The sequence below is a fragment of the Puma concolor genome, chromosome B1 (genome assembly GCF_028749965.1).
Source record: "Puma concolor isolate L17-30 chromosome B1, mPumCon1.1.hap2, whole genome shotgun sequence".
Lineage (NCBI taxonomy): Eukaryota > Metazoa > Chordata > Mammalia > Carnivora > Felidae > Puma > Puma concolor.
The window spans coordinates 93,188,948-93,213,380 of record NC_141670.1 but is presented as its reverse complement, the minus strand read 5'-3'; the positions used below and the strand labels follow the sequence as shown (position 1 = coordinate 93,213,380).

The following is a 24,433-nucleotide window of genomic DNA, read 5'->3' as shown; positions in this document are numbered from 1 at the left end:
GGGGAGGATGGATGCGAGCGCCGTCAGTGTGCGAGCGCCTTCGCTGATAACCGCAGAGGCACAGACTCGGGCCCCGCATGTGCTCAGCCCCTGCCCGCCTACCCACCCCCACCCCTGCGCATGTTCTCAGCAGCCCCGCCGTTTTCACCTAGCGGTCTTGCCCCAAACTGGGCAAGAATCGCTGCCCGGGTCTATAATGGGGGCGGGGAAGGGGATCTCCAAATGTCACAAAAAGCAGAAAATAGCCCGTGCGCGCCGCCGCAGCGAAGCACTTGGCAGGGCGAGGCGCAGGGATATCCGGGGCGCCTTACAGCGCCCAGCGGCGCTCGGTTGCCAGAGAGTCGGGCGTTAGGCTGGCGTGCTTGCAGGTAGTGCTCAAATGGAATTCCTCAGTCATTGATCAAAGCGCTCGTAGCCCTAACTAGGTCCCCAGGGGAGATAATCTGTTTGGTAAGAATGTTACGGATATACACTGAAGAAGGGCAGAGGCACGTCTAACGCGTCTGCACATCTACAGTAGCTGCCAGCCCACATCTCCCGGCGTGAATTCCTCGGCTTTTCAGGACCCACCTCCGCCCCACGCCCCAACTGCCTCACTCCGCTGCATCCAGCCCCGATAGACCCTCCCGCTTAGTTTGACACAACCCATGTTATATCCCTTTTTTAAAATCGTACAGGCAGTCTCGGCCAGAGCCCCTTCGTTAGGTAACCCCTGTCAGTTAGCGGCCCCTCTGCAACTTTTCCCCTTCTCGGTGATTTATTTCCACGATCGGTAGTAAAGGAAAACACCTTAAAGGAAAAAGAATGTTAGCGTCATTGGAAACCCCGCTCCTGGGAGAGGATACCGCTGCTGTTGCTATTATGTTTTCGCATTTGCTGATGCAAACAGGGGAACCTCTCTATTCCCTCTCCATTACCTGCGGCTGGGGACTGGGAACTTTCCGCGGCAGAGTCCCCAGCCAGCGCCTCGGGACCTGCCGGGCTGTTCTCACTCTCACACTCACACTCACCCCGGCAGCCCGCCCGAACGCGGGTTCCATCCCGCCCCTCCCGGCTGCCGAGTGACGCTCATGATTGACAGCCAGATCTGCCAGTTAGCGGTGGCTCGGTGGGTGGTGCTCCTCAGCGATTGGTTGGCAGAATGAGGGCGCTGCGCAAAAACAGAAAAGCGGAGCGCTCGGAGCTCAGAAACTGCCAGCCGAGATCACAGTCTCTAGGACTAAAGCAGGAGGAGGGAAAGACTGGAAGGAAGAGAGACAGGTTAGAGGGAAAGAGGCTTGGGAAGAAAACAGCAGGAAAGAAGCCGCTCATCACACTTCTAGAGAGGCAAATGATGCTGGAGATGAGGACAGAGAAAGACAAAACTATGAGAGCCAAAAAATACAAATAAAACGAAAGAGGAGAAAATGCCAAGAAGAACATCCATCCGGAGAAATGAAGAGAATGAAAGTTTTATGCTGCAGAGCCGTTCTATGTTTTTCCGGCAAAAAATTCTCTTGCTGTTTTTAAGCCCTTTTGCATTTGCCAGCCGTTGACATTGAGGCATGTTCAGCGGTGCCAGCAGCGTCTCCTCTTCCTTCTCCTCTTCCTCTTCATCTTCCTCCTCCTCATCTTCCTCCACCATCACCATCACCACCACCGCCACCACCACCACCTCCTCCTCCTCCTCCTCCCCCTCCTTCTTTTCCTCCTCCTCCTTCTCCTCCCATCAGCAAGAAGACAAACCGAGGACAGTCTTGAAATATCGAAATTTCCTCCTTGGGATTTGCCAGCGCCGCGTTGCGCCAAGACTGTCGGAATAAAGGACGCTGACTATTGTATTATTATTTTATTAATTGGTCAGTGGGAAGATTACCGATGAGGAAAGGGGACGCCTGTCACCCTTCCTGCGCTAAGATTGAAAAATGAGGCTGAGTTGGGGGAAGCCCTAAAATGAAGCAAGAGGAATAAGATTTTTCAGGACAGAAAGCCACAGGAGCCCCCCACACAGCGCACTTTTATTTGTTTTTTGGTTTTTTTTTTTAGATTTTTTTTTTTTTTCTGTGGTGGTGGGGGAGGTGATTGGGTGGCTGACTGGCTGCGGGAAGCTGCTTCCTTTCCCTTTGGAGATGATTGTGCTATTATTCTTTGCCTTGCTCTGGATGGTGGAAGGAGTCTTTTCCCAGCTTCACTACACAGTGCAGGAGGAGCAGGAACATGGCACTTTCGTGGGGAATATCGCTGAAGATCTGGGCTTGGACATTACAAAACTTTCAGCTCGCAGGTTTCAAACGGTGCCCAACTCGCGGACCCCTTACTTGGACCTCAACCTGGAGACCGGGGTGCTGTACGTGAACGAGAAGATCGACCGCGAGCAAATCTGCAAGCAGAGCCCGTCCTGCGTCCTGCACCTGGAGGTCTTCCTGGAGAACCCCCTCGAGCTCTTCCGTGTGGAGATCGAAGTGCTGGACATCAATGACAACCCCCCCTCCTTCCCGGAGCCGGACCTGACTGTGGAGATCTCTGAGAGCGCCACGCCGGGCACCCGCTTCCCGCTGGAGAGCGCATTCGACCCAGACGTGGGCACCAACTCCTTGCGCGACTACGAAATCACCCCCAACAGCTACTTCTCCCTGGACGTGCAGACCCAGGGGGATGGCAACCGATTCGCCGAGCTGGTGCTAGAGAAGCCGCTGGACCGAGAGCAGCAAGCGGTGCACCGCTACGTGCTGACCGCGGTGGACGGGGGAGGAGGGGGAGGAGGAGGAGAAGGAGGGGGAGGCGGCGGGGGAGGGGGCCTGCCCCCCCAACAGCAGCGCACCGGCACTGCCCTACTCACCATCCGAGTGCTGGACTCCAACGACAACGTCCCCGCCTTCGACCAACCCGTCTACACTGTGTCTCTACCAGAGAACTCGCCGCCGGGCACGCTCGTAATCCAGCTCAACGCCACAGACCCAGATGAGGGCCAGAATGGCGAAGTCGTGTATTCCTTCAGCAGCCACATTTCGCCCCGGGCGCGGGAGCTCTTTGGACTCTCCCCGCGCACTGGCCGGCTGGAGGTGAGCGGAGAGCTAGACTATGAAGAGAGCCCGGTGTACCAAGTGTACGTACAAGCCAAGGACCTGGGCCCCAACGCGGTGCCCGCGCACTGCAAGGTGCTTGTGCGAGTACTGGATGCTAACGACAACGCTCCGGAGATCAGCTTCAGCACGGTGAAGGAGGCGGTGAGCGAGGGCGCGGCGCCCGGGACCGTGGTGGCCCTGTTCAGCGTGACCGACCGCGACTCCGAGGAGAATGGGCAGGTGCAGTGCGAGCTGCTGGGGGATGTGCCGTTCCGCCTCAAGTCTTCCTTCAAGAACTACTATACGATCGTGACCGAAGCCCCCCTGGACCGAGAGGCCGGGGACTCCTACACCCTGACCGTTGTGGCTCGGGACCGGGGCGAGCCGGCGCTCTCCACCAGTAAGTCGATCCAGGTGCAAGTGTCAGATGTGAACGACAACGCACCGCGGTTTAGCCAGCCGGTCTACGACGTGTATGTGACCGAGAACAACGTGCCCGGCGCCTATATCTACGCGGTAAGCGCCACAGACCGCGACGAGGGCGCCAACGCCCAGCTAGCCTACTCTATCCTCGAGTGCCAGATCCAGGGCATGAGCGTCTTCACTTACGTGTCCATCAACTCTGAGAACGGCTACTTGTACGCCCTGCGCTCCTTCGATTACGAGCAGCTCAAGGACTTCAGCTTCCAGGTGGAAGCTCGGGACGCCGGCAGCCCCCAGGCTCTGGCCGGCAACGCCACCGTCAACATCCTCATCGTGGACCAGAACGACAACGCCCCTGCCATCGTGGCGCCCCTGCCTGGGCGCAACGGGACTCCAGCGCGGGAGGTGCTGCCCAGGTCGGCGGAGCCAGGCTACCTGCTGACCCGCGTGGCCGCAGTGGACGCAGACGACGGCGAGAACGCCCGGCTCACCTACAGCATTGTGCGAGGCAACGAAATGAACCTCTTCCGCATGGACTGGCGCACCGGGGAACTCCGCACCGCGCGCCGGGTGCCGGCCAAGCGCGACCCCCAGCGGCCTTACGAGCTGGTGATCGAGGTGCGCGACCACGGGCAGCCGCCCCTGTCCTCCACTGCCACACTGGTGGTGCAGCTGGTGGATGGAGCCGTGGAGCCCCAGGGAGGGGGCGGGGGCGGTAGCGGGGGGTCAGGGGAGCATCAGCGCCCCAGCCGCTCCGGCGGCGCGGAGACCTCGCTGGACCTCACCCTCATCCTCATCATTGCGCTGGGCTCGGTGTCTTTCATATTCCTGCTAGCCATGATCGTGCTTGCCGTGCGTTGCCAAAAAGAGAAGAAGCTGAACATCTACACCTGTCTGGCCAGTGACTGCTGCCTCTGCTGCTGCTGCTGTGGCGGTGGGGGCTCGACCTGCTGCGGCCGCCAAGCCCGGGCGCGCAAGAAAAAACTCAGCAAGTCGGACATCATGCTTGTGCAAAGCTCCAACGTACCCAGTAACCCGGCCCAAGTGCCGGTGGAGGAGTCCGGGGGCTTTGGCTCCCACCACCACAACCAGAATTACTGCTACCAGGTCTGCCTGACTCCTGAGTCCGCCAAGACCGACCTGATGTTCCTTAAGCCCTGCAGCCCATCGCGGAGTACGGACACTGAGCACAACCCCTGCGGGGCCATCGTCACCGGCTACACAGACCAGCAGCCCGACATCATCTCCAACGGAAGCATTTTGTCCAACGAGGTAAGGCTGAAGCGAAAGGACCACCATCTCTCATCTCCTCCATCTGAAAGCCTCCTCTAGCCCGGCCCTTGTATCTCTGGTGCACTCTGTATTTATATTTAGGATATTAACTTCTTTGTATCTTTGTGGGGGCAGGAATTGGGCGGGGGCGGCTATCCCACCCCTTCGTATGTAACCTAAACTTCGTGTTGTCCCTAATTTTCTGCGCTCCACCCCTCCACATTTACTTTCATTTCCTCCCCTTGGTGCTTTGCCACCTTGGACCTTCCTTCTTCCCTCGGGCATCGTTCCTTTAAAATCCTAACCCCTTCTCAGTCCTTTCCCTTCTCAGTTTTCTGAGGGTAAAGGGAAAAGTAGGAGGGGGACCGAGGGAAATGTGATGGAGGGACTTTCTGGCACCGGCAAAGGTCTTTTTCTCTTTGCGTTTGTCCCAGGCGTTAATAAAGTTAATGCTGTTTGCTTTGTTTATCGATGCTTTCAGTCGCGTGTAAAAGTAAGCTATAGATTGTTTAACTTTGCACAGTCGTCTAAACTCGAATGCATGTTTTAGCGAATAACTTATCAGATCCTTGTCCCCTGAACTCGGGTTGCAGAAAAGCCTTCAGTTCTGCTCTGGACAGCATTTACAAACGCTCTTGAAACCCAAGGCCCACACAGTGTGAATTTGAATGAAGTTACTTTGGCACAAACCCCTGTAAGCGTAAACTAAAGAAAGGCTCAAGCAATTGTTACCTTAAATATATCTCTTAACTAATAATCACCTCTTGCCACTGTTCTTGATAAATCACCACTGTTGGCTTTCTTCCTCAAAGAATTTGGCTTGTCAATTCCGATTTCTATTTAAAAGATGGAGAAGTGGCAAAGTTGGAAGGTGGGAGGGAGGGGGAGAACAGGGTTGATTTATGTACTAGAAAGTTTGGACCGGAAAAGGTGTGTGGATGCCGGAGATGGGGGGAGGAGAATGCAGAGGGCGTTTGGAGGGGGAAAAGAATGGGGGGGGGGGGCTTTATGAATTCCTTTCTTGGCAGGTTATTTTATTTGAGTCTTAGATATTATTAATTGACTTTCATGAATATTTGTACAGTTCATTTGTATCTTAAGCACATTTTGAAAATAAACAACAAAATAATTCCATAAAATATCCAAACTTTTTGCTTATTGAGCGTGCTGTTTTTCTTGTGTCAACCAGTATGCACCTAAACACTGTTTTAGGCCACTGAAAGAAAGACTGTAGAGTTTACCTAGGTTGACTCTATTAGGGACAATAGTTTATGAGCCCTAGCTATGAGGTCATTTGCATTCTCTCCTTAAAAACACACATACACACGTTTAAAATTGGCTTTTTATTTTTGGATTTTTTTTTTTTTAACCTTTACTGAAAGTCTAGATTGAGTGTCTCTGCATATCCCCCCACCCCTTACCCAGCATTCACTAGGGTGAAGTCTTAGAATAGCTTGAAAATTCATAAAAATGCACACAATTACTTAAACTAGACTCAGTTCCTTACCTCAAAAAAAGGACTGTTAGTTAGACCCTTACATTCAAATGCTCTTGATTTATTTATTTTTTTTCTAGACTAAACACCAGCGAGCAGAGCTCAGCTATCTAGTTGACAGACCTCGCCGAGTTAACAGGTATGGACTCTTTTTTTTTTTTTTTTTTTCCTACCTTGGTGTGTGGACAATTTACAACCTACTAAAATTAGGAATTAGGGGTATTATTCAATATTAAAATATAAAATGTATAAAGCATTTCCAGTTAAGGCAGAACATACATGCTGATTATGTTGGGGTTCCTAGACAATACATTAAAATCTGGGCATATTTCATTTATATACAACTTACTGAATATATTTGAATATCTTATCAATTTACACGCCTACGCTGCTTCTGATAGTCTCCCTAACTGTTCCAGGTGGATACTCTCTTTTATGAAAATCATATAAACATATACATAACTCTAATCATAGAAAATGGCTAAACTAGATACACCTTAAGGGCTCAACCACCTGCTTTGCTCAGTTTTAAAGAGCTAAGTTTAAGGTGATGAAAACCAGCTTTATGCAGAAATAAAGGCAACTGAGAGGTCTATGAATCTGCAGCACCATTGTTGACCATGTGGTGGCAGAAGAATGTTTTCTGTGTTTCTTCACCTTTTTTATTCTAATATTCACGTTTTTGTACTTCTAGTTCTGCATTCCAGGAAGCTGACATAGTAAGCTCTAAGGACAGTGGTCATGGAGACAGTGAACAAGGAGATAGTGATCACGATGCCACCAACCGCGGCCAGTCAGCTGGTAAGTGTGTTCAAAGAGCAATGCTGACTTTTATGGTTTTGTTGTTGTTGTTGTTTTAAATAAATCTAGAAAGAATGATGTCCTAGGTAATTTTCTGTAGGTTTAATGTTGGTAAATCCACAGAAAAAATGGTGTCATGTTATGTTGATAAGTGTATATTCAAAGAGGATTATAAAAATTTGATGTTCCTTCAGAGAGGTAAAGCTAGAGATGTATTGTGAAATACGTTAGAATATGAGCTATTTCTTCCTTATGTAATGTTCTTTAGTGCAATTGTATTGCATACAAAGAGCTATAGATTTCTCACCTGGTCCAGTCCTCAGTCTTTGGTCAATTAAGGTATTATTAGACTTGTTTATGGATGAGGTAGCTGAAGATGAATGAAATTGATTGAACTGTACAAAGTCACAAGAGAATAATTGGATGATTGGGAACTAGAATCCAAATTTCTTGCTTTTGAGAGCCGTGCATTTTGTAAGCCACTGAGTATTGAATGGTAGAAGGAATGGTGATGAAAAGTCATGAATAGCCTGAAAGCAGGGTTTCCAATGCTGGGTTCTTAGGCTTCAGGACATTAGGAAACATTTGATAATGTGTATTTTCTCGAGCATCCTAGATTTCCTCATATTTTCAATAAGGCCCATGACCTGTCAAAAGTTGAACCCTGTGTGTATTTGTATACGAGCTTAATGATAGTCACTGATGGGGTTGCAATGTGACACAGATGTTTTACATTGTTTATTTGCTTTACTTTTGTCTATATAAATTTAACTGTTAAGTTTTATAGGATGCCAATAACTCTGCTTACTAATACTTAAAGAAGACACTTTAAAGATAAAATATGTACCTTACAATGATGAAAATGATTTCATATTTGAGGTTGGATTAAATGAGGTTGGATTTTCCACCTCGTTGGCCTTTCAACCAAGAAGGGTAGGGTGATTGTTTTTTGTTTTTTTTTTTTTTTTTAATTTTTCTTTTTTGAGGTTTGTGGTTTGCTGACATGAGAAAAGAAATGGAAAGGCGAATGAATTAACTTTTGTGACTTGTAAAAATGTCCATCATTGGGCCATCTCTGGATTCAACTCTGGTCACATGCTTTTGAGCTCCATTTTGGTTAACGATGTAACCCTAGAGTGAGAGAGTCCTGATTCTCAAGGTAATATTGGTCCTAGAGAGCACACATTCCTTAACACACTCGGTGGACCTCTAAACCGTGCTGAGGCAGTGTGTCAAAGGGCAGCCCACACCCCACGGTCGCCTGGCAGCAGTGGTTACTGCAAGCCTCCCACTTGGCCAATGTGTGCTGTGTCTGAGGCTGACTTAGCCTTGGGAAACACAGGCAGGAGGAGGGGGGGAAAGGCTGCTCAAGGGTCTCTTTATATTGCTGCAAGTCATTAATATGCAGACCTAATGAGACTTGAGAACTGCCAAGAATCCCCGGAGGTCCCTGCCCCTTGCGGGCCTTCACGCTAAGTGAACAGAGCATCTATTTAGTGTCTGGGAACCTGACAACAAACCAGATCTTGCCAGAAGTTTATATTTGAGTACAAAGTCCCTTTCATTTTTGGCCTATATATGACATATGATTTATTGTTATCTTTAAAAAGCTGTACATGTAGAATTGCTCATTCCTGTTCTTTTTCCAGGGTTTCTAATTTAAGTTAGCCTTTTTTAAACTTTTAAAACAAAATGTTTAATATTAAAACAGAGTATCTGGTGCATGTTTCCTTGGGTGCATTTTATTCTTTTCCCACTCCCCCACCCTCTGCTTTGTTTTGTTGTTGTTGTTGTTGTTGTTGTTGTTTTTCTGTAGCACTGCAATCTCAATGAACATTTCAATTAGTTTAGTCCCTCAGACATAATGAGCCATAATAACCTAACCAAAGAAAGAGAAACGAATAAACATCTGCAAAAAGTGCTAAATTTGGAAGATGGATGGGAATATATTCTTATCAATGCGTCTTCCCAGTAGCTGTTTTATTTCACAGGCACTCACTGTTGCCATTTCGGTAATGTTTCTTTCAAATTATTTGAGATGTCAAAGCATTACAAGGAAAATTAAAATGCTACATTGTGTACTGGAAAAATTTCCAAAAAGCAAGGCAGTTTGTATTTTTCTTTATCAGTGGTAAAATTTGCCTGTGTCTTTACATTCTTAAACACGAAAAGTATCACAGAATTAACAATTTACTTTTGTATTTCCTTGGCAGTTACAAGGCAGGCACAACATACTGAGTGCGATAATTGCTCTTTTAGAATTGTAATGACACGCTTGTATTAAGAAGTAATCTCACCTTTGTGTGCTGAATTGCAATCAGATTTAATATGTCTAATTTTATGGTAAGAATGATTTTGAAGTGTTTTCTTTTTTTTAAGTATGAAACCCTAAGTGCAGAGAATTGAAATCCATCTACTTAATGACTTTTTCCAGTCCCTACTGATGTTGTGTCCTATAAACTTCACACCAAGTGGCTACAATATTTCCTAAAAGTTAAGCCCATTTCAGGGAAATAAGTACATCTGTTTTATTTTCTTGTAATGCCAGGTGCTAATGATCTTCTAGTTGTGTAATATTTAGGAAATATTATTCATAGCACGTCTATATCCAGGTTTAGGATATGAAAAAAAAATTCATACACATCAGCAAATCTCACTGAGCTAGTTTTTAGGGGAAGAACACCAGATTGCCATGGAAAAATAACATTAGAAAGATACAGACTCTGAAATCTCTACTTCAGTGTGTACCTTCTTCCATATTTCATTATATACACTATGTAGCTCAGTGCTTCACCTGTTTAAACTTGCTAACTCTTTATTTATCCCTGATTTCTTTTTCTGTTAGCATTATTTTGTATTTATTTATTTCGATATGCCTTCTATTTATTCTACTATGAATAGTTTTCTTTTTTGTTCTTTCTCCACCCCCCCCCCCCTTGCTTTTCTCCTTTCTAAGCCATTTGGAGTCACCAATCTTGTTCATAGAAGGGCTTTAAACACGGAGGCAGCTGCACAGAGAATCACATAAGCTTTTTCAGTTTTCTACTGCACCTGGCTCCATGTGTGAAATTCTTCGGCTTGACCACTGCTCTGTGGCATTTTCTTTCTATAGCCTTGTCAAGGTGCTTTCCGTTTTTTTCAGTGTGCTATTGATGTATTGGTTAGATATGGCAGAAGTCCAGGGAGATGTGGTAAATGTATGCATAAACCATCACAAGAGGAAAATCTGATGAATCACAGCTTAAATAGCCACAAATAAGTCAAAGTGTACTTAAAAGAAATATGGTTTCAATTTTGTTTATTATATCATAAGATTAAGATATCTTTTTCTGATTTGGAATACTGATACAAAAATTTTAGTTGCATATTCTTAAACATTTTAACATTATTACAGGCACATCTAAGGAGATATATTTAGTTATAAGAATTTTTTGCCTCGCTTATTAAATATTTGTGATATGCACACTATTAGACTTATCAATTTATTTCTAATATCTGTGTCCTCTTAAAAAATATATTGAAAAGGACAACCTAATAAATGATTCTGTTAATGTTACGTGTTATAGTTTACCTGAAAATTGTCAAACCTCTCTTCCTTGTACATTTGATCTTCAGTTACAAGGAAACTTAGACTAGGTGTGTTAATTTTAATTATTGAGATCGATGCAGGATATGCGGTCAAAATTTGGCTACATGTTAAAAAAACAAAGTGACTGGAGTTGCCAGTATTTCCAAACTTGTAAAGTATACCATGAAACATATTCAGCGATTGCACCATTCTTACAAGACCAACAAGACAATTTTTGATTTATCATCAATACAAATTTCCCTTTCCCAGCTCCACTCAGAATGTAGATACTGGCAGATTAGCATCTGGATTTGTAAATAAAGTGAATTTATATGATTGTTTGCAAAAGCTTATTCGTGTTACTGGTGAAAATCTGAACTGCCACTTGATGCTACAGAGAGATTTATAATTGGAAAAACGCATATGACAAAATATTAGAGAAAATGGAGAAAAATATCAACACACTGGAAGATTGATAAATGAGGAGAAATTTTGATGCACATGTTTTGATTTTTTCATGAGTGAATCATGTTAATAAATATCTGCGTCCAAGCTATCTTTTCCTAAAACTTATGCCAATTTTTGCGGTTATAATTAATATCTCTCCATTTTTTTGTTGTTGGTAAGTGGTTAAAGGAAGACTGGAAATTTCTTCAAAAAATTAAGTATTGATTTTCTTTAAAATTAATTTATCGTGTTACGAAAAATTAAGCATTTTTATGAAGTCTTGGTGCATGAGAAAGAAATGCACACATAACTTTATATTGTTACATTCATCAGAAAACACCACAAACTGAATACAATTGTAATATTTTTGAAATCATGATTTGTTCTCAATGGTAATAGCACTGCCTCTGACTATAAAGAACAAGTTACTTGCCAGTTCAAAAATATGTATTTTAAAATTTGTCTAAATATATCTTTGCATAACAAGCAGTCTATCACGTCAGCTGTCATGCCTTTTAGAACAGATTATTTCTGAGAAGTGGGAAAAATAAATAACTAGGAGAAGAAATTTCAAGTAATGTATATGTATGTGTGTATATGTGTATATATATGTATGTATATGTGTATATATGTATATACATATATACATGTATATACATATATGTGTATATGTGTATGTATACATATGTGTGTGTGTGTGTGTGTATATATATGTGTGTATATATATATATATATATATATATATATATATATATGTTGAGATGATTCTTAGAAATTACCAAAACTTCAAAACTGAGGTTTGGCCTGTATTTTTCTGCTAAACAAATCTCACAGGTTCTATACTTAGGGGCATTCGAATGAGAAAATATCAAAATCACCTTAAATTTATTTTCTCTGGGGCCTTCACTTTGAGCTATTAAAAAATTCCAAGGGCAATGTGAAAAGCATACATTTTAATACATCACCTGTCCCGGAAGACCTGGCATTCCTGTATATCATGTAGTCATTTATCACAACAGAACTTAAACATACTTCTGCTTATTTGGCCATTAAACAGTATATTTAATGGGACTGGCGATAAATGAAAGAAGGTAAAAAAAGAAAAAAAAAAGAAAAGAATAGTTAGTCTTTCAGTGACTCCCTCAAGTAAGGAAGTAACAGGTATATTTACTTGGTTCTCAAATCATGTATCTAAAAGACAAATGATTTGACATGTATTGATGTAGTTTTTATGTTACTATTTTTTAATTTTGCTTCTGAGTCTGACATTTTCCTCCTGAGAAACTGGTACACTTGTTTTGTCAGTAAAACTGGTGGAGTATGTTCATGCACAATTTGTAGCACCTTATCTTTCATTCTGGTTACATATAGCTGTGTGGTATTACTGTGGGAATCGCGCTTTTAAAAGACTAGTTCATGAATTCAGTAAGAACATCATTTACAAGTGTTTTCTCTGTCAGGTAAAATTGTTCTTCCAGCATAAAACTTCATCCTATTTCTCATTTTTCTTGTTGTGCACATGATATCATTTTTGTACGGGTTCTTGACTCGTGAGAACTTGATTACATCGTCTGAGAGAATTTTAACTAGTTTCTAATAATTATTTATTTATTTATTTTTTTTTTCAACGTTTTTATTTATTTTTGGGACAGAGAGAGACAGAGCATGAACGGGGGAGGGGCAGAGAGAGAGGGAGACACAGAATCGGAAACAGGCTCCAGGCTCTGAGCCATCAGCCCAGAGCCTGACGCGGGGCTCGAACTCACGGACCGCGAGATCGTGACCTGGCTGAAGCCGGACGCTTAACCGACTGCGCCACCCAGGCGCCCCTAGTTTCTAATAATTAAAGAAGCTGAAGACCAGAAAACCAGACACTTCAAGAAAAGAAAATGGGCGCAACTGAGTATAAACTATTTAATTAAACAAGTTCTACTAAAAGTACCTCCTAACACATACAACATCTTAATAATGTTGAGAGACTATTTTATTAAAATTTTTCTATAAGACAGATGATCACATTTAAAATTAGGAGAGTACTTGAGAGTATAGCTGCTCGAAAAGATGGGAAAGATTGTTAATGGTATCACGTATATTTAAAATGATATTCATCGGTCGTGTGAGAAAAAACTGTATTCCAAATTTTGCATTAATACCCATTTTTATTATGGTTTAATAATGTAGTATTATCCTAATATTTGTATTAATTCCACCAACTTCAAACTTAATTATGATTTGGATTTAATTTTAAAATAAATAATTGCTCACAATCATTTTACTTTGAACAGTAATTCCATCTATCAAAAAAAAATTTTTTTTTGCTCTATCATATTTCAAATAGGGAGTGTTTCTAGTACAGTATTCAAAATATAAATCTCTTTGGTTCTATAGCTTCTACCAACCTAGGATGTCAATGTGTATCAATTTCTTTCCTTTTTTCTTTTTCTTTCTAAATATCTCTGTGAAGAAATAGGGAAAAAAAAAAAAAAAAAAAAAAAAAACCTCAGCTACCCTGGTGTCAAAAAAACACTGACATATTTTACATGCTTTCTTAACCTGGTTCCTCATCCAGGTTTCAGCTCACGTTTAAGTTCCTCAACAGTTCACTGATCAGTAATTTATTTCAAGGCTTATGCATGACAATTATCAATGGAACACTATAATCGAAGCCAGACTCGGCATTATACATAGTTTAATTTAAAATAAAAAAGTCATAAAGTGAGATTAATATATGATAAGAAGATTCATTTTATTTCTTTAAACATAATTTACATAATTAACTGTTCTTATCTCCAAAATACTTGTGGACAATCTAGAAGATTAATACTCTGAAAAAAATTATTTTCTATACTTTATATATACAGATGTTAATATATACACACACAAACACGTAAAGCAGTTTGTGACAAAAGGCCATTAGGAATTTAAAAACCAAAACTCAAGAGTTCAAAATCACTCCTGATATTTGTAAGAAGAAACAATCAGATGGGTTCATTAAATAAATATGACTCTGTTGATTAAAAAAGAAATTCATCGTTTTTCCAGACTGCTCATGCATTTGAGAGCTTCTTTTCTGCAGAATAATCATACTTGAGTTATTTTAAATTGATCCTGTTTAAAAACATGCACAATAAATGTGTTAGTATGTTTAGAAAAATATTAAAATGTGATTATGGTTTATGTACTTGTTTTTCTGAATAGGGGTAGTTACCAAAATGAATGTCAAATAGTATTCTATAATGCTCAAAATTATTATGCTTTGCCTAAGAAACTGAGCTTTCTTGAGTCACAACCAGATAATATTTAATAGTCTTGTCAATCTGTGGGAGACGATGAAACTTGAAGGTGTCATTTGAAATCTTAGTATCCTAGGATTAGTAAGGAAACAGTTCTGTGTTCACTAGGACAAGTGTTTCCAGTGTGAAACAAGTAATAAGGTATTTGTCAATAGTATCTGCAGCTGACTCACATTACACTTGATTACCTTGGTTTCACTAATTATAGTCATTTGTTCTGGGTTTGTCTGCAGTGGCGATAATAAGTAGTAATATGGGCTACCAGAATGTCATTGAGCTATACCTTTTAGGGTCATTTTCTGAGATGCTAAGAAAGCATGCTCTTGGCCACTCACAAAATGTTGTTTCATTCTTGTTATTTATTGGTTTATCAATATGTGTGCCGTATTTCTCTTGGATTTCACTTTCTGTTTAATGTCTAGATTTCTTAATCTAAATATCATCATTTGTGCTTTACGTATTTCTGATGTTTTTGTCTCTAAGGGAAAAATAAACATGTTGGATGCCTTATCATCATTAGAGATTATGGATTATAAAAGCTTTATACTTACATTTTTCTCTATTATGAATTTCACCAGAGATTTTTAAAAATATTCATTCTTTTTCTACTCACCATTCCCTAGGTTTTTTTTTTTTTTTTTTTTTTCCCCACAGCTTTTTCCCAACTCTGAGAATTTTAGAAAGATCTATCTACCTTAAGGTCCTCTTTGCTAGAAGAGTCTAACCCTTTGCACAATAGTACAGAGACATTTTTGATGCCTATGAGGTTAAGGCAAGAAAAATTTGTTAAAACGCATTCACCCAGCACTCTTTATGCTACCTGTAATCTTTCACATTAGTGAAACCTGGATCCATAGTTTCCCTTTTGTTTACAGGCATGGATCTCTTCTCCAACTGTACTGAGGAATGTAAAGCGCTGGGCCATTCAGATCGGTGCTGGATGCCTTCTTTTGTCCCTGCGGATGGACGCCAGGCTGCGGATTATCGCAGCAATCTGCATGTTCCTGGCATGGACTCTGTTCCAGACACTGAGGTGTTTGAAACTCCAGAAGCCCAGCCTGGGGCGGAGAGGTCTTTCTCCACCTTTGGCAAAGAGAAGGCCCTTCACAGCACCCTGGAGAGGAAGGAGCTGGATGGACTGCTGTCTAATACACGAGCGCCTTACAAACCACCATATTTGAGTAAGTATTACATAAAAGCCTTTATCAAAGTATTCCCTTTGAGGGAATAAAGTTCAACATGCCATTCTTCTTAGTGAAAATAGAGCTCAGGTTGTTTTTCAGAAACAAAGATAAAAGTGACTCTTGGATGCAGGCAGTCCTTTACTATGGAAAAATGAATATCTTAACAGGAAGACAGGTTTCTGTGTTAGGACATGGTTGTTGGCAACAATCAAACATAACTTTTGATGTTGAAAACATTTTTCAAATGCATTTCATATTTCCTTTGAATATTGCTCGCTTGCTTACTTGATTTCCATGTGTTTTGAAGGGCTTAATTAAGATGGAAAAACATCTCTTGACACTTGAGTCACTGGGAGATCTCATTTTTTTATTGATGCCAGCATTTTAACATAATCATCCTTTTCCCACAGTGACATTAAACATTTTAGGCTAAATTAAGAAATCAGCGCAGCTATCACTTTGACCATTCAACGTGATTTAGTAATATGTTCATATGGTCAGAATCAGAGGAACTATGTGATGGAAACATACGAATAAAGCAATATTCTTCATTTACTTAAAATAATACATTCTTCTAACAATGGAGATGCTCAAAATTGTACTCCTCTCTTTCAATATTGGGACCATATTCTCTAAGTGGATTTTTTTATACAACCACAGTGAAAATAAAAATGCTTAGAGATTCTGTAGTATATTTCTTTGAGGGTCTTGGTAATGAAATTATCCTATTATTCTCTGCTACATAGGAATCTTTTTTTCTTTTAGTTAATCGGTAAATACCACTGACAATTCAATAGTTTGGTCAAACCACATAAACTAATACTTGATAAGGATGAAACTCACAAAGACTCAATCAAAAGATGACTTTTATTTTGTATTGCAAATCTAACGTACATGGTGTTTTCTTACTTTCATCCCCTAGTACAAAAAAAAAAAAAAAAAAAAAGAAAATCATGGGATCATAAGCTAGAAACAAAAATAAAACAGTTTGCAGGTGTATCATTACTTTCATGACTTCAGGAATGGGAGGGAAATAGAAAAAAAATACCTAAAGGAAAGACAAACTAGAAGAACATATATTTTAACTCATGAATGTAAATATGAAAGGCATGAATTGAATACACCGAGGACAAGACTACTACTCTAGCCATTGATAAAGGCATGGATCTGCCATTGGAAACATACATTGTGATGGCAACACCGATTAAACTGTTTTATGAAGGATTCAATTCAACTTTTCAGATTTCTTGGAAATACCATTACCCCATATCATTTCAGAACCAAATAACTACTCCTGTCTATAAACTATTGATATTTATTTTGCTTTATTTTTTGGCGTTATAAAATGCAAGGAGACCACATATACTTAGAAAGTATTGAAATGTCCAACATCATAACTGATGAAATTTGGATGCTAAAGTCCTAAAGTTTAGCTCACACATCTACACACATTAGTGATTTAAAATAACCTAAAATAGTTATTATGTGTGTTGCTAGAAATCAAAGAATTCATGTATCATTTAATTAAGAAAATTAAGATTTTTTTCCATATTACTCAGATATGGTAGAATAAATTAGTTCTAAAAAACTATTTTTTTTCTGTTTTAGCCAGCTCACACCACTCAAAATTTAGGGTTTGGGATGAAGTGTGCCCTAGGTGAAAAAGAAGCAAAAATATAAGTATTTTGTTGTTTTTACTTATACTCTCCTTAGCTATTTGTATGACTTCAACTTTTAGTGTTTAATATTAACTTAAAATTACATCATGAGCCCGATATTAATAGACATAGTCAATTTTATGGTTAATTTAATAGTATAAACTATAAATCAAAACCATGCCTGATCATTTTGCCCTCCAAATTCACATGGTGGTAGTCATTCATATTTGTATTATTTATCATCAGGAATGGAAGTATTCTCATCTTCTAAATTGAAAGCATGTCCCTTACGTAACTAAATTAAAATTTTGACATCTATAACTTATTTTGAATCAGAATGTTTAAATAATTATTGAGATAGAGTGTTATTTTGCTAAACATGCATTTAGTTCTTTAGTAAACATAACGTACATTTTGATGTTGAGAAAAACAACTGTATATTTGGTTATTTTTGTAGAGCTCTAAAAATAAAGCCTAATGAAGCTACCACTGCCATTTATAAAATGATGAGGAAATGCTAATATGCTTAATAATACAAATGAGATCATTGTCTGTGCCCAAGGACTTCCCGTTTCTATACTTGTGATTGCAAAATTTAAAATTTAAACTTGCAAGAAACCAACTTTTACATAAAAGTACGTGTATGCACATGTTAAAGAAAGTAGTTTCTGTGTTTCTTTTTTTAAAGAAATGCTTACATACAGCTATATTTTTTCTTTTTTTTTTCCAATGTGTAAGAAAAGATCTGTGAAGAATATACGTGATGCATTTAATGAAATGAAAGTTCGTTTTTAAATCAGGAGCGATTTTGAAAGTTTCTATTAATACTCGTTAGTCATGAACACCTTATGAGCTTGTTTGCTCTTATTTTTGTTACGATATTGTAGTTTGTTAAAACTCTGGTAAAAACCAAAGGGATACACTGAAGGACTGAAGAAATAAATGTAAATATGTAGAATATGGTCATATTCAAAACTCAGTGTTTAGATTTATCTTAAAATGCCGATGAATTTTAGCTTGGCTTTATCTTTTTTAGAATAATAAGAAATTCTAAAGTATCCCTTTAACTTTTAATAAAAGTTAATCATTGTTTTGAACACTTATTAAAATGAAACACAAAAAATATTACCTGGACTTTAAAAATAACATCACATTTTATAGTGAAGAATTCATGAAATTCTTTAGTATTATAGACACCTTATATAAAATCAGTCTTTCAAATGACACATTCTGAATAATATCAGCAAATAAGGAGCATAAAAATAGTTTAAGTTCCAGAATAGTTGATAAAAGCTGTATTATCAAGGTAATTTAGAAAAACCCAGTAGTTAAAACAATTATGTTATTTTTGCAATCATTCTTGCTTATGATTTTGGCTACACATTTTGAACATCATCACTTAACGATTGATTTTGTCAGTGGATGAGACATATCTTTCGGTTCAAATAAGCCTAAATGAAACAAAGGATTTCAGGATTTCAGGATTCATTATTTGGAAATTTGATTTCTTGTTGATAAATATAATCAGTGCCTAAGAATTGGCAACAGTCAAAAGACAATAACCAATGAAATTTCATCTAAAATATATTTGTGAAAATCTTTTTTTCATTAATTTGAAGGGTCATGAGATAATAAATTATGTTGAATGAAATGAAGAAATACAATGACATAATTAATTTTTAAATACTGTATTCATGAAATATTCTAGGTTTCTAGAACTGTAAAGAACGATTTACTGAAGTGTCATGGTCCATGTTGCCTTCGTATTACACGTCATTTAGACCAGTCCATGCATGCCAAAAAATTACGAGCTGTCTCCTGACCTAATTTTAATTTTGCCTACTTTTTGAATCCCCTTCAAACTTCAATTCAGTTTGCTCTTAACACAAGAAAAGGTGTCAGAACTTTTGAAACATTCCATTTGAAAAATTGCTGACACTTTACGTAGTCTTCTTTTCAGTAAACGTCATTTTGAGAAAATTCTTTTGGGCATCGATGTTATTTCTATGGTGCACTTCAAGTTTTCAGTTGATTAAAATTGTAGAGCATGTTTTGTTTAGTCACATTTCTTTCAATCCCTTCATTATCTCAATCTGCCTTCTGTGAGTTTTCTTAATCTGTTGAACTCAATAGTGTGGTAAGAGTGTACATAGGATTCAAAATAAACAACTTCTCTTACTGGCACACAGCACCCTCATATTTACATATCTTCATATAGTGTTTTCTCTGGGATTTGTATATCCTATAATGTCATAAACATAGCATCACTTTTTCAAATATTAAAGTCCACAAATAAGCATTCTTGTATGTGGCCTTTTTAACATTCCTGTCTCCTAGCTCCATACATCACTAAATAGATGCACATCTTTTTCAGGATTATTTTTTTCCTAGTACTTATGTTAATTTCTGTTCCCTTTGTCTCCAGGTTGTGTTACTTTTCTATAATATCCTATTTCTGAGACTTTTGCTCCTCTCACTCTTCTCTATAAGAATAGCTCTAGATTTGTGAGCCTAACTTTCTCACTTTTTTAGTTTATCCCTTTGTGACACATCTCTAGTCTTTGAATCACACCAGTCGTTCTATTTTTCATTAAATTCCTTTGTTTAGTGATTAAGAATTGATCTTTCATAATCAACATAATTTACGCACCTCAACTCCGTGAACAGGAAACAAATGATAACTCAATCCCAGTTCATATTCTCTGCATATCTATTGTTAGATTTAATGTTCACTGAATTTTATGATATTTTACTTCTTTGAAAAATGATCATCTGTTCACAACTGGTATCATTACTCCAGTTAGCTGATGCAGCAGCTGCCTGGAACTTTCCTGTACCTCCAGATAAATGAGATATTATAATATTATCTTATTTCTTCCTTCGTTAAGTAATGGTCTACCTCAATTAATATGATTTACATCGGAAGCTGTAAAAATCTTCTGAGGTGAACAGTTCATTTGTACATCTATACATATGGCAATTTCTGTAGGCAATTTGTTTTTACTTATTCAGACATCAGTGCTTCTCTGTGACTTATCACATGTCATTTAAAATGTGTGCCTTTGGGTGCATTGGAACTAGTTAGTATCCAATACTCTCTTGGCGTATTGAGACTCATTACCCGGCTATGCATATTATAAATGCTAAATAATTATGTGATGAAAAATGAATGACTGGCTGAATGAGTGTTTTTAAAGTATCCAAATAATCTTTAATGCTCTCATTATACTTTTCATTTACACACACGTCTGCAGTTGTTTTTAATCTCCAGGCAAACTTTCTTCTCTTCTAATTTTTAAAATATGTTTTAAATTAGTTGTATTTCTCTGGTGCTATTACCTCCAAGTTTTTATAAGGGGAAGTAGATCGTGAACTCATTCAAAATATTGAAATGCCCCCAACCAAGGTGCTTTGTTATGTATATAGGTGGAGTTTTTCTATGCTTTGAGGCTTCCCTTTGATTCATTCTAAGAACTTATATCCTAAAAAAGTGTTAAATTTGTTTCATACCTGTTAGTTCTCTTACAATTCTAAGTACTCCCCTTTCTTACCAGGTCATTGAGATAAGCTTTTTGGACATATTTTATTTACTAACAGCTCTCATGGTTTCGGTCCCATCTTTCATTTCTTTGTAAAGTTAATAGATCCAAATTTTCCTCTGGTATCATCACTTGTTTTTCTTATATAATTCCCATGTAGGAATTACTTATTTGCATGTTATTAATTCTGTTTTTGAATTCACAGATATATACTTCAATAAAATATATATTTAAGGGTATATAGAAAAAAATTGCTAAAAGTAATTTATATCTTTATTCAGTATTTTACACTCCATGTGTGAGTGTCCATCAGTTATTTAAAGCAGTTTATTTGGTGCATACTTTGCATTTTATCGAGCAAACATTTAGCATATTAATATTATTTATATACCTGATTTTATATTACAGATCATTTCCATCCTCTTTCTTATTTTGTACATTGGAAATAAATCCATATAAGCATTTGTCTGCCATGTGAGCCTAACAAAGGAAGATTATCAATTAAAATATAAATAGAATTATTCAATGAAAAGGATTATCTACCTGGGATTTTTTCCTGCCTCATCATACTGAAGATGTGTGGGTCAAAATTTAAATGCATTGAGTTATAAAGATATTGTAAAGAAGTCTGGATTATATAAATTCGATTGCTTATAAATATCATTAAACATTATTCAATACTCAATGTGCCAGACTTTTTTTGGGTGAGTCTGCGTCTTCTGAAGTCCTTTTAATAGGAATCAGATAGTGTCATTTAGATAATAGAGCTTGGAAACTGTTTTGTACTCTGAGGTTTAGGGTTTAAGATTAAATAATACTCTCAAATCAAGACTGAACTTAACATAATGTGAGTCAATTTAATGTTTCCCAAAGTGTAATAAAATCCTGGAAGTTTTGTATCAAGGTTCATAAGACTTCCTAATTACTGCATTAGTGGCCCCTAATCACCTACATCAGTTTAGGTGGGGACAGTATAGATGATTTGGAAACACTGAATCCCGAAAATGTAATTACATACAAAAGGACAGGGATGAAAACAAATTATAAGCTAGAAATTTTCACAGATAAAACTCAGGGGTTTATTTCTGATTCGTTAACTGATACATTGCATGAAATTATATTTCTACCTTATACCTAGGCACATACTGTATTCTTTCTCCTGGAGATACATTTCTTTTAACTGTGAGGATTGAAAAGAGTATATGTGAACTTCATTTCAACAAATTTTTTATAATCTGGCCAGTAGAGTGTTATTAAATAATCAATGACAAAAAACCCAAAACCAAACCAAAACAAAACAAACCAAACCAAAACAAAACGAAACAAAAACTACCACTGACAGCTTTTAAGTCATTGAGCTCAACAATGAGCTTAACAAGTGATTGTAAATCCTTTTTCTGTGTTCTGTAGTCATGATTCTGTTATGTGGATGCATTTATGCATATAGACATCCCATATAGAAGCATTATGTCTTTAATTTAATTTAATTTTTAATTATATCTATCAGTTACCAGAGAAAGAACAGAGCATGATTATTTAGCTAATGGCTACTTCAGTATCAGAAGCTGTTAAACATGAGAATTTGGCACTTTTTGAGAAACAGATAAGTGGCAATCGGTTTTGGTCCGTTTCTTTATTTTTTAAGGTGCTTGTTGTACTTTTTGAGGACCAGTTCACATTGCACATTAAAGCAAAATTGACCTGTAGAGGAAATAGGTGTCTGTATTACGAGGAAAACATTATTTTTAGTGTTTGCAAAAATATTGTAATGAATAGGACTTTTTTTCCTCTTTTAATGTTGCTATCAGCCAGAATCCTGTACCAGATTCCAAGTTACCTGTGCTGGATATTTAATCATATATTTTATACTTCCTAGAAAAGTGACTTCGTTTGTTATCAAGTGTCCTAAGGTTTATATTTATGCCAGTCACTATATTTCAGCTGAAAGTTGGCCAATGACTGCATTATTCCATAAAAAGCATAGTTGTAAATGTGCTTTTGTTAAAATCTTCAAATAAGTGCCTTAAAGAAGATGAAAAGACCCAGGCCTAGGAGAAATACATAAATAAAGCCAGTATCAAATGTATATTTCTTGAGTTAAATTTTGAATCACCCAGGATAAAGAAGTGGCTATGGGGAAGGGTCTGTCTCATAGCTCACTGAACATATCATTGGGTTTTGTCTCAAAGTACAACACATGGTAGAAAGTTCGAGTCAACAACGGCAACAGTAGAATAAGCATACATGTTGTCTTGATGGTATATACCTGATGGTGCACATAAGATGAAATATCTCACTTGTAGGTTTAATCAAAATAGTTTTAGGAATAGGTCCATAGAAAGGAAGGTTGATGTTCTAGTTTGACAGTTGCTATCATTTTATTCTTAGAAAATGTATAGAAAATCTGGAGGCTAACCTGTAAAATTAGTATAAAACGATGGTACTTGTTTTCCCCACTGTTGATAAACCTTATACAAGAACTCGTCCCCTTGCCAGTTACTAATGGTGTGGGTTGAAGTTCTGTTTGCCAGAGAAATACTCCTCAGATGATTACACTGGAGAGCATGAAACCTAGTTTTGTTTTGGTAGATGTATCTTGATTCTTGATTTACCTCAAACGTTTTTTAGGAGAACTATGGTAACAGAAAACAATACTGCTCGGAGCTCGTAGAGTTCCACTAAATTTTACTTTTAAACATTTTAAAAAATGATGGGTAATTTCAAGCATATAAGATAGAGAGAATAGTACTAAACTCTCCATGTTCTCCAGCCTAAACAATTATCAGGTTTTGGCCAAATTTATTTCATCCAAATGCTAACATACTGTCTTTTTCCTCACATTTTGAGAGCAAATCCAGGGTTCTGACTGCTTAATCCATTACTATTTCAGCGTATGTTTATTAAAGATGAAGTTTATTTTTAACATCACCACAAGAACCTATTCCTCTTCAACAAGAAAGTTTTTACTATCATTGATTGTCTAATTACTGTTCCTATCTCCATAATTTTCTCATAAATATTATTTACACTTACAATTAATTTGATTCATGCTTGAAATAAGTTCCATACATGGCAACTCATTTTTATTTTTAAACTTTTTATTAAAGTATAATATGCATATAGAAAAATACAAAAATCACAGATGTATAACTCCAGTTTTTACAAAATGAGCTCACGTGTGTAATCAGTGGCCACATTAACTGGGTCGAGTAGCCAAAACATTACAAGTACCTAAAAAAGTCCTGTATTCTGTCTTCTTCCAGCTATGACCACCCCATGGGGTGCCACTATGCTAGCCCCTAACCAAATTTAGTTTTTCTGGGTTTTCAGTTTTATATAATTTGAATAAGTGGAATAGTATAATGTATTTGTTTCACTAAAATGTAATAGCCAGTTATTCTCTCTGTTAATACAGGGAAAGCAATCAGCAGAGCCTAAAATGTGTAAGCTAAAAAGACCAGTTAACATGTATTCTCCTTGAACATGATTTATCTTGCTATTTTTTGGAATTCTTGTCATATCTAGTCTTTCAGAAATGCTTGGTACCTGTCTTTATATCTTTATTTTTGATTGAAACATAATCTGTTAACTTAGAGGTGTTTTATAGAAACAAATATTTAAATATATTGATTTGAATACCAGATTAAAACAAGAGAGTAGAAAAATCGTAATGTCAGTATTTCACATTTCTTTGAGTCTAGGTTAGAGG

General features: G+C 38.3%; 1 protein-coding gene across 3 annotated transcripts in view; it reads left to right on the top strand.

Moving 5' to 3' along the window:
- The first annotated feature begins 2,017 nt into the window (after positions 1-2,017).
- The window catches only part of PCDH10 (protocadherin 10), a 62,023-nt gene continuing 39,607 nt past the window's right edge, over positions 2,018-24,433 (top strand). Inside the window, exons 1-5 of one of the 3 annotated variants that reach the window (XM_025922015.2) lie at positions 2,018-4,739; positions 6,315-6,373; positions 6,929-7,035; positions 15,219-15,524; positions 21,133-21,409. In XM_025922015.2, coding sequence (XP_025777800.1) covers positions 2,109-4,739; positions 6,315-6,373; positions 6,929-7,035; positions 15,219-15,524; positions 21,133-21,173 — 3,144 coding nt within the window. In that variant the 5' untranslated portion in view covers positions 2,018-2,108 and the 3' untranslated portion in view covers positions 21,174-21,409. Of the gene's footprint in view, positions 4,740-6,314; positions 6,374-6,928; positions 7,036-15,218; positions 15,525-21,132; positions 21,410-24,433 lie in introns of those variants that run through there. The other 2 variants (XM_025922014.2, XM_086704227.1) reach the window with 2 other exon arrangements.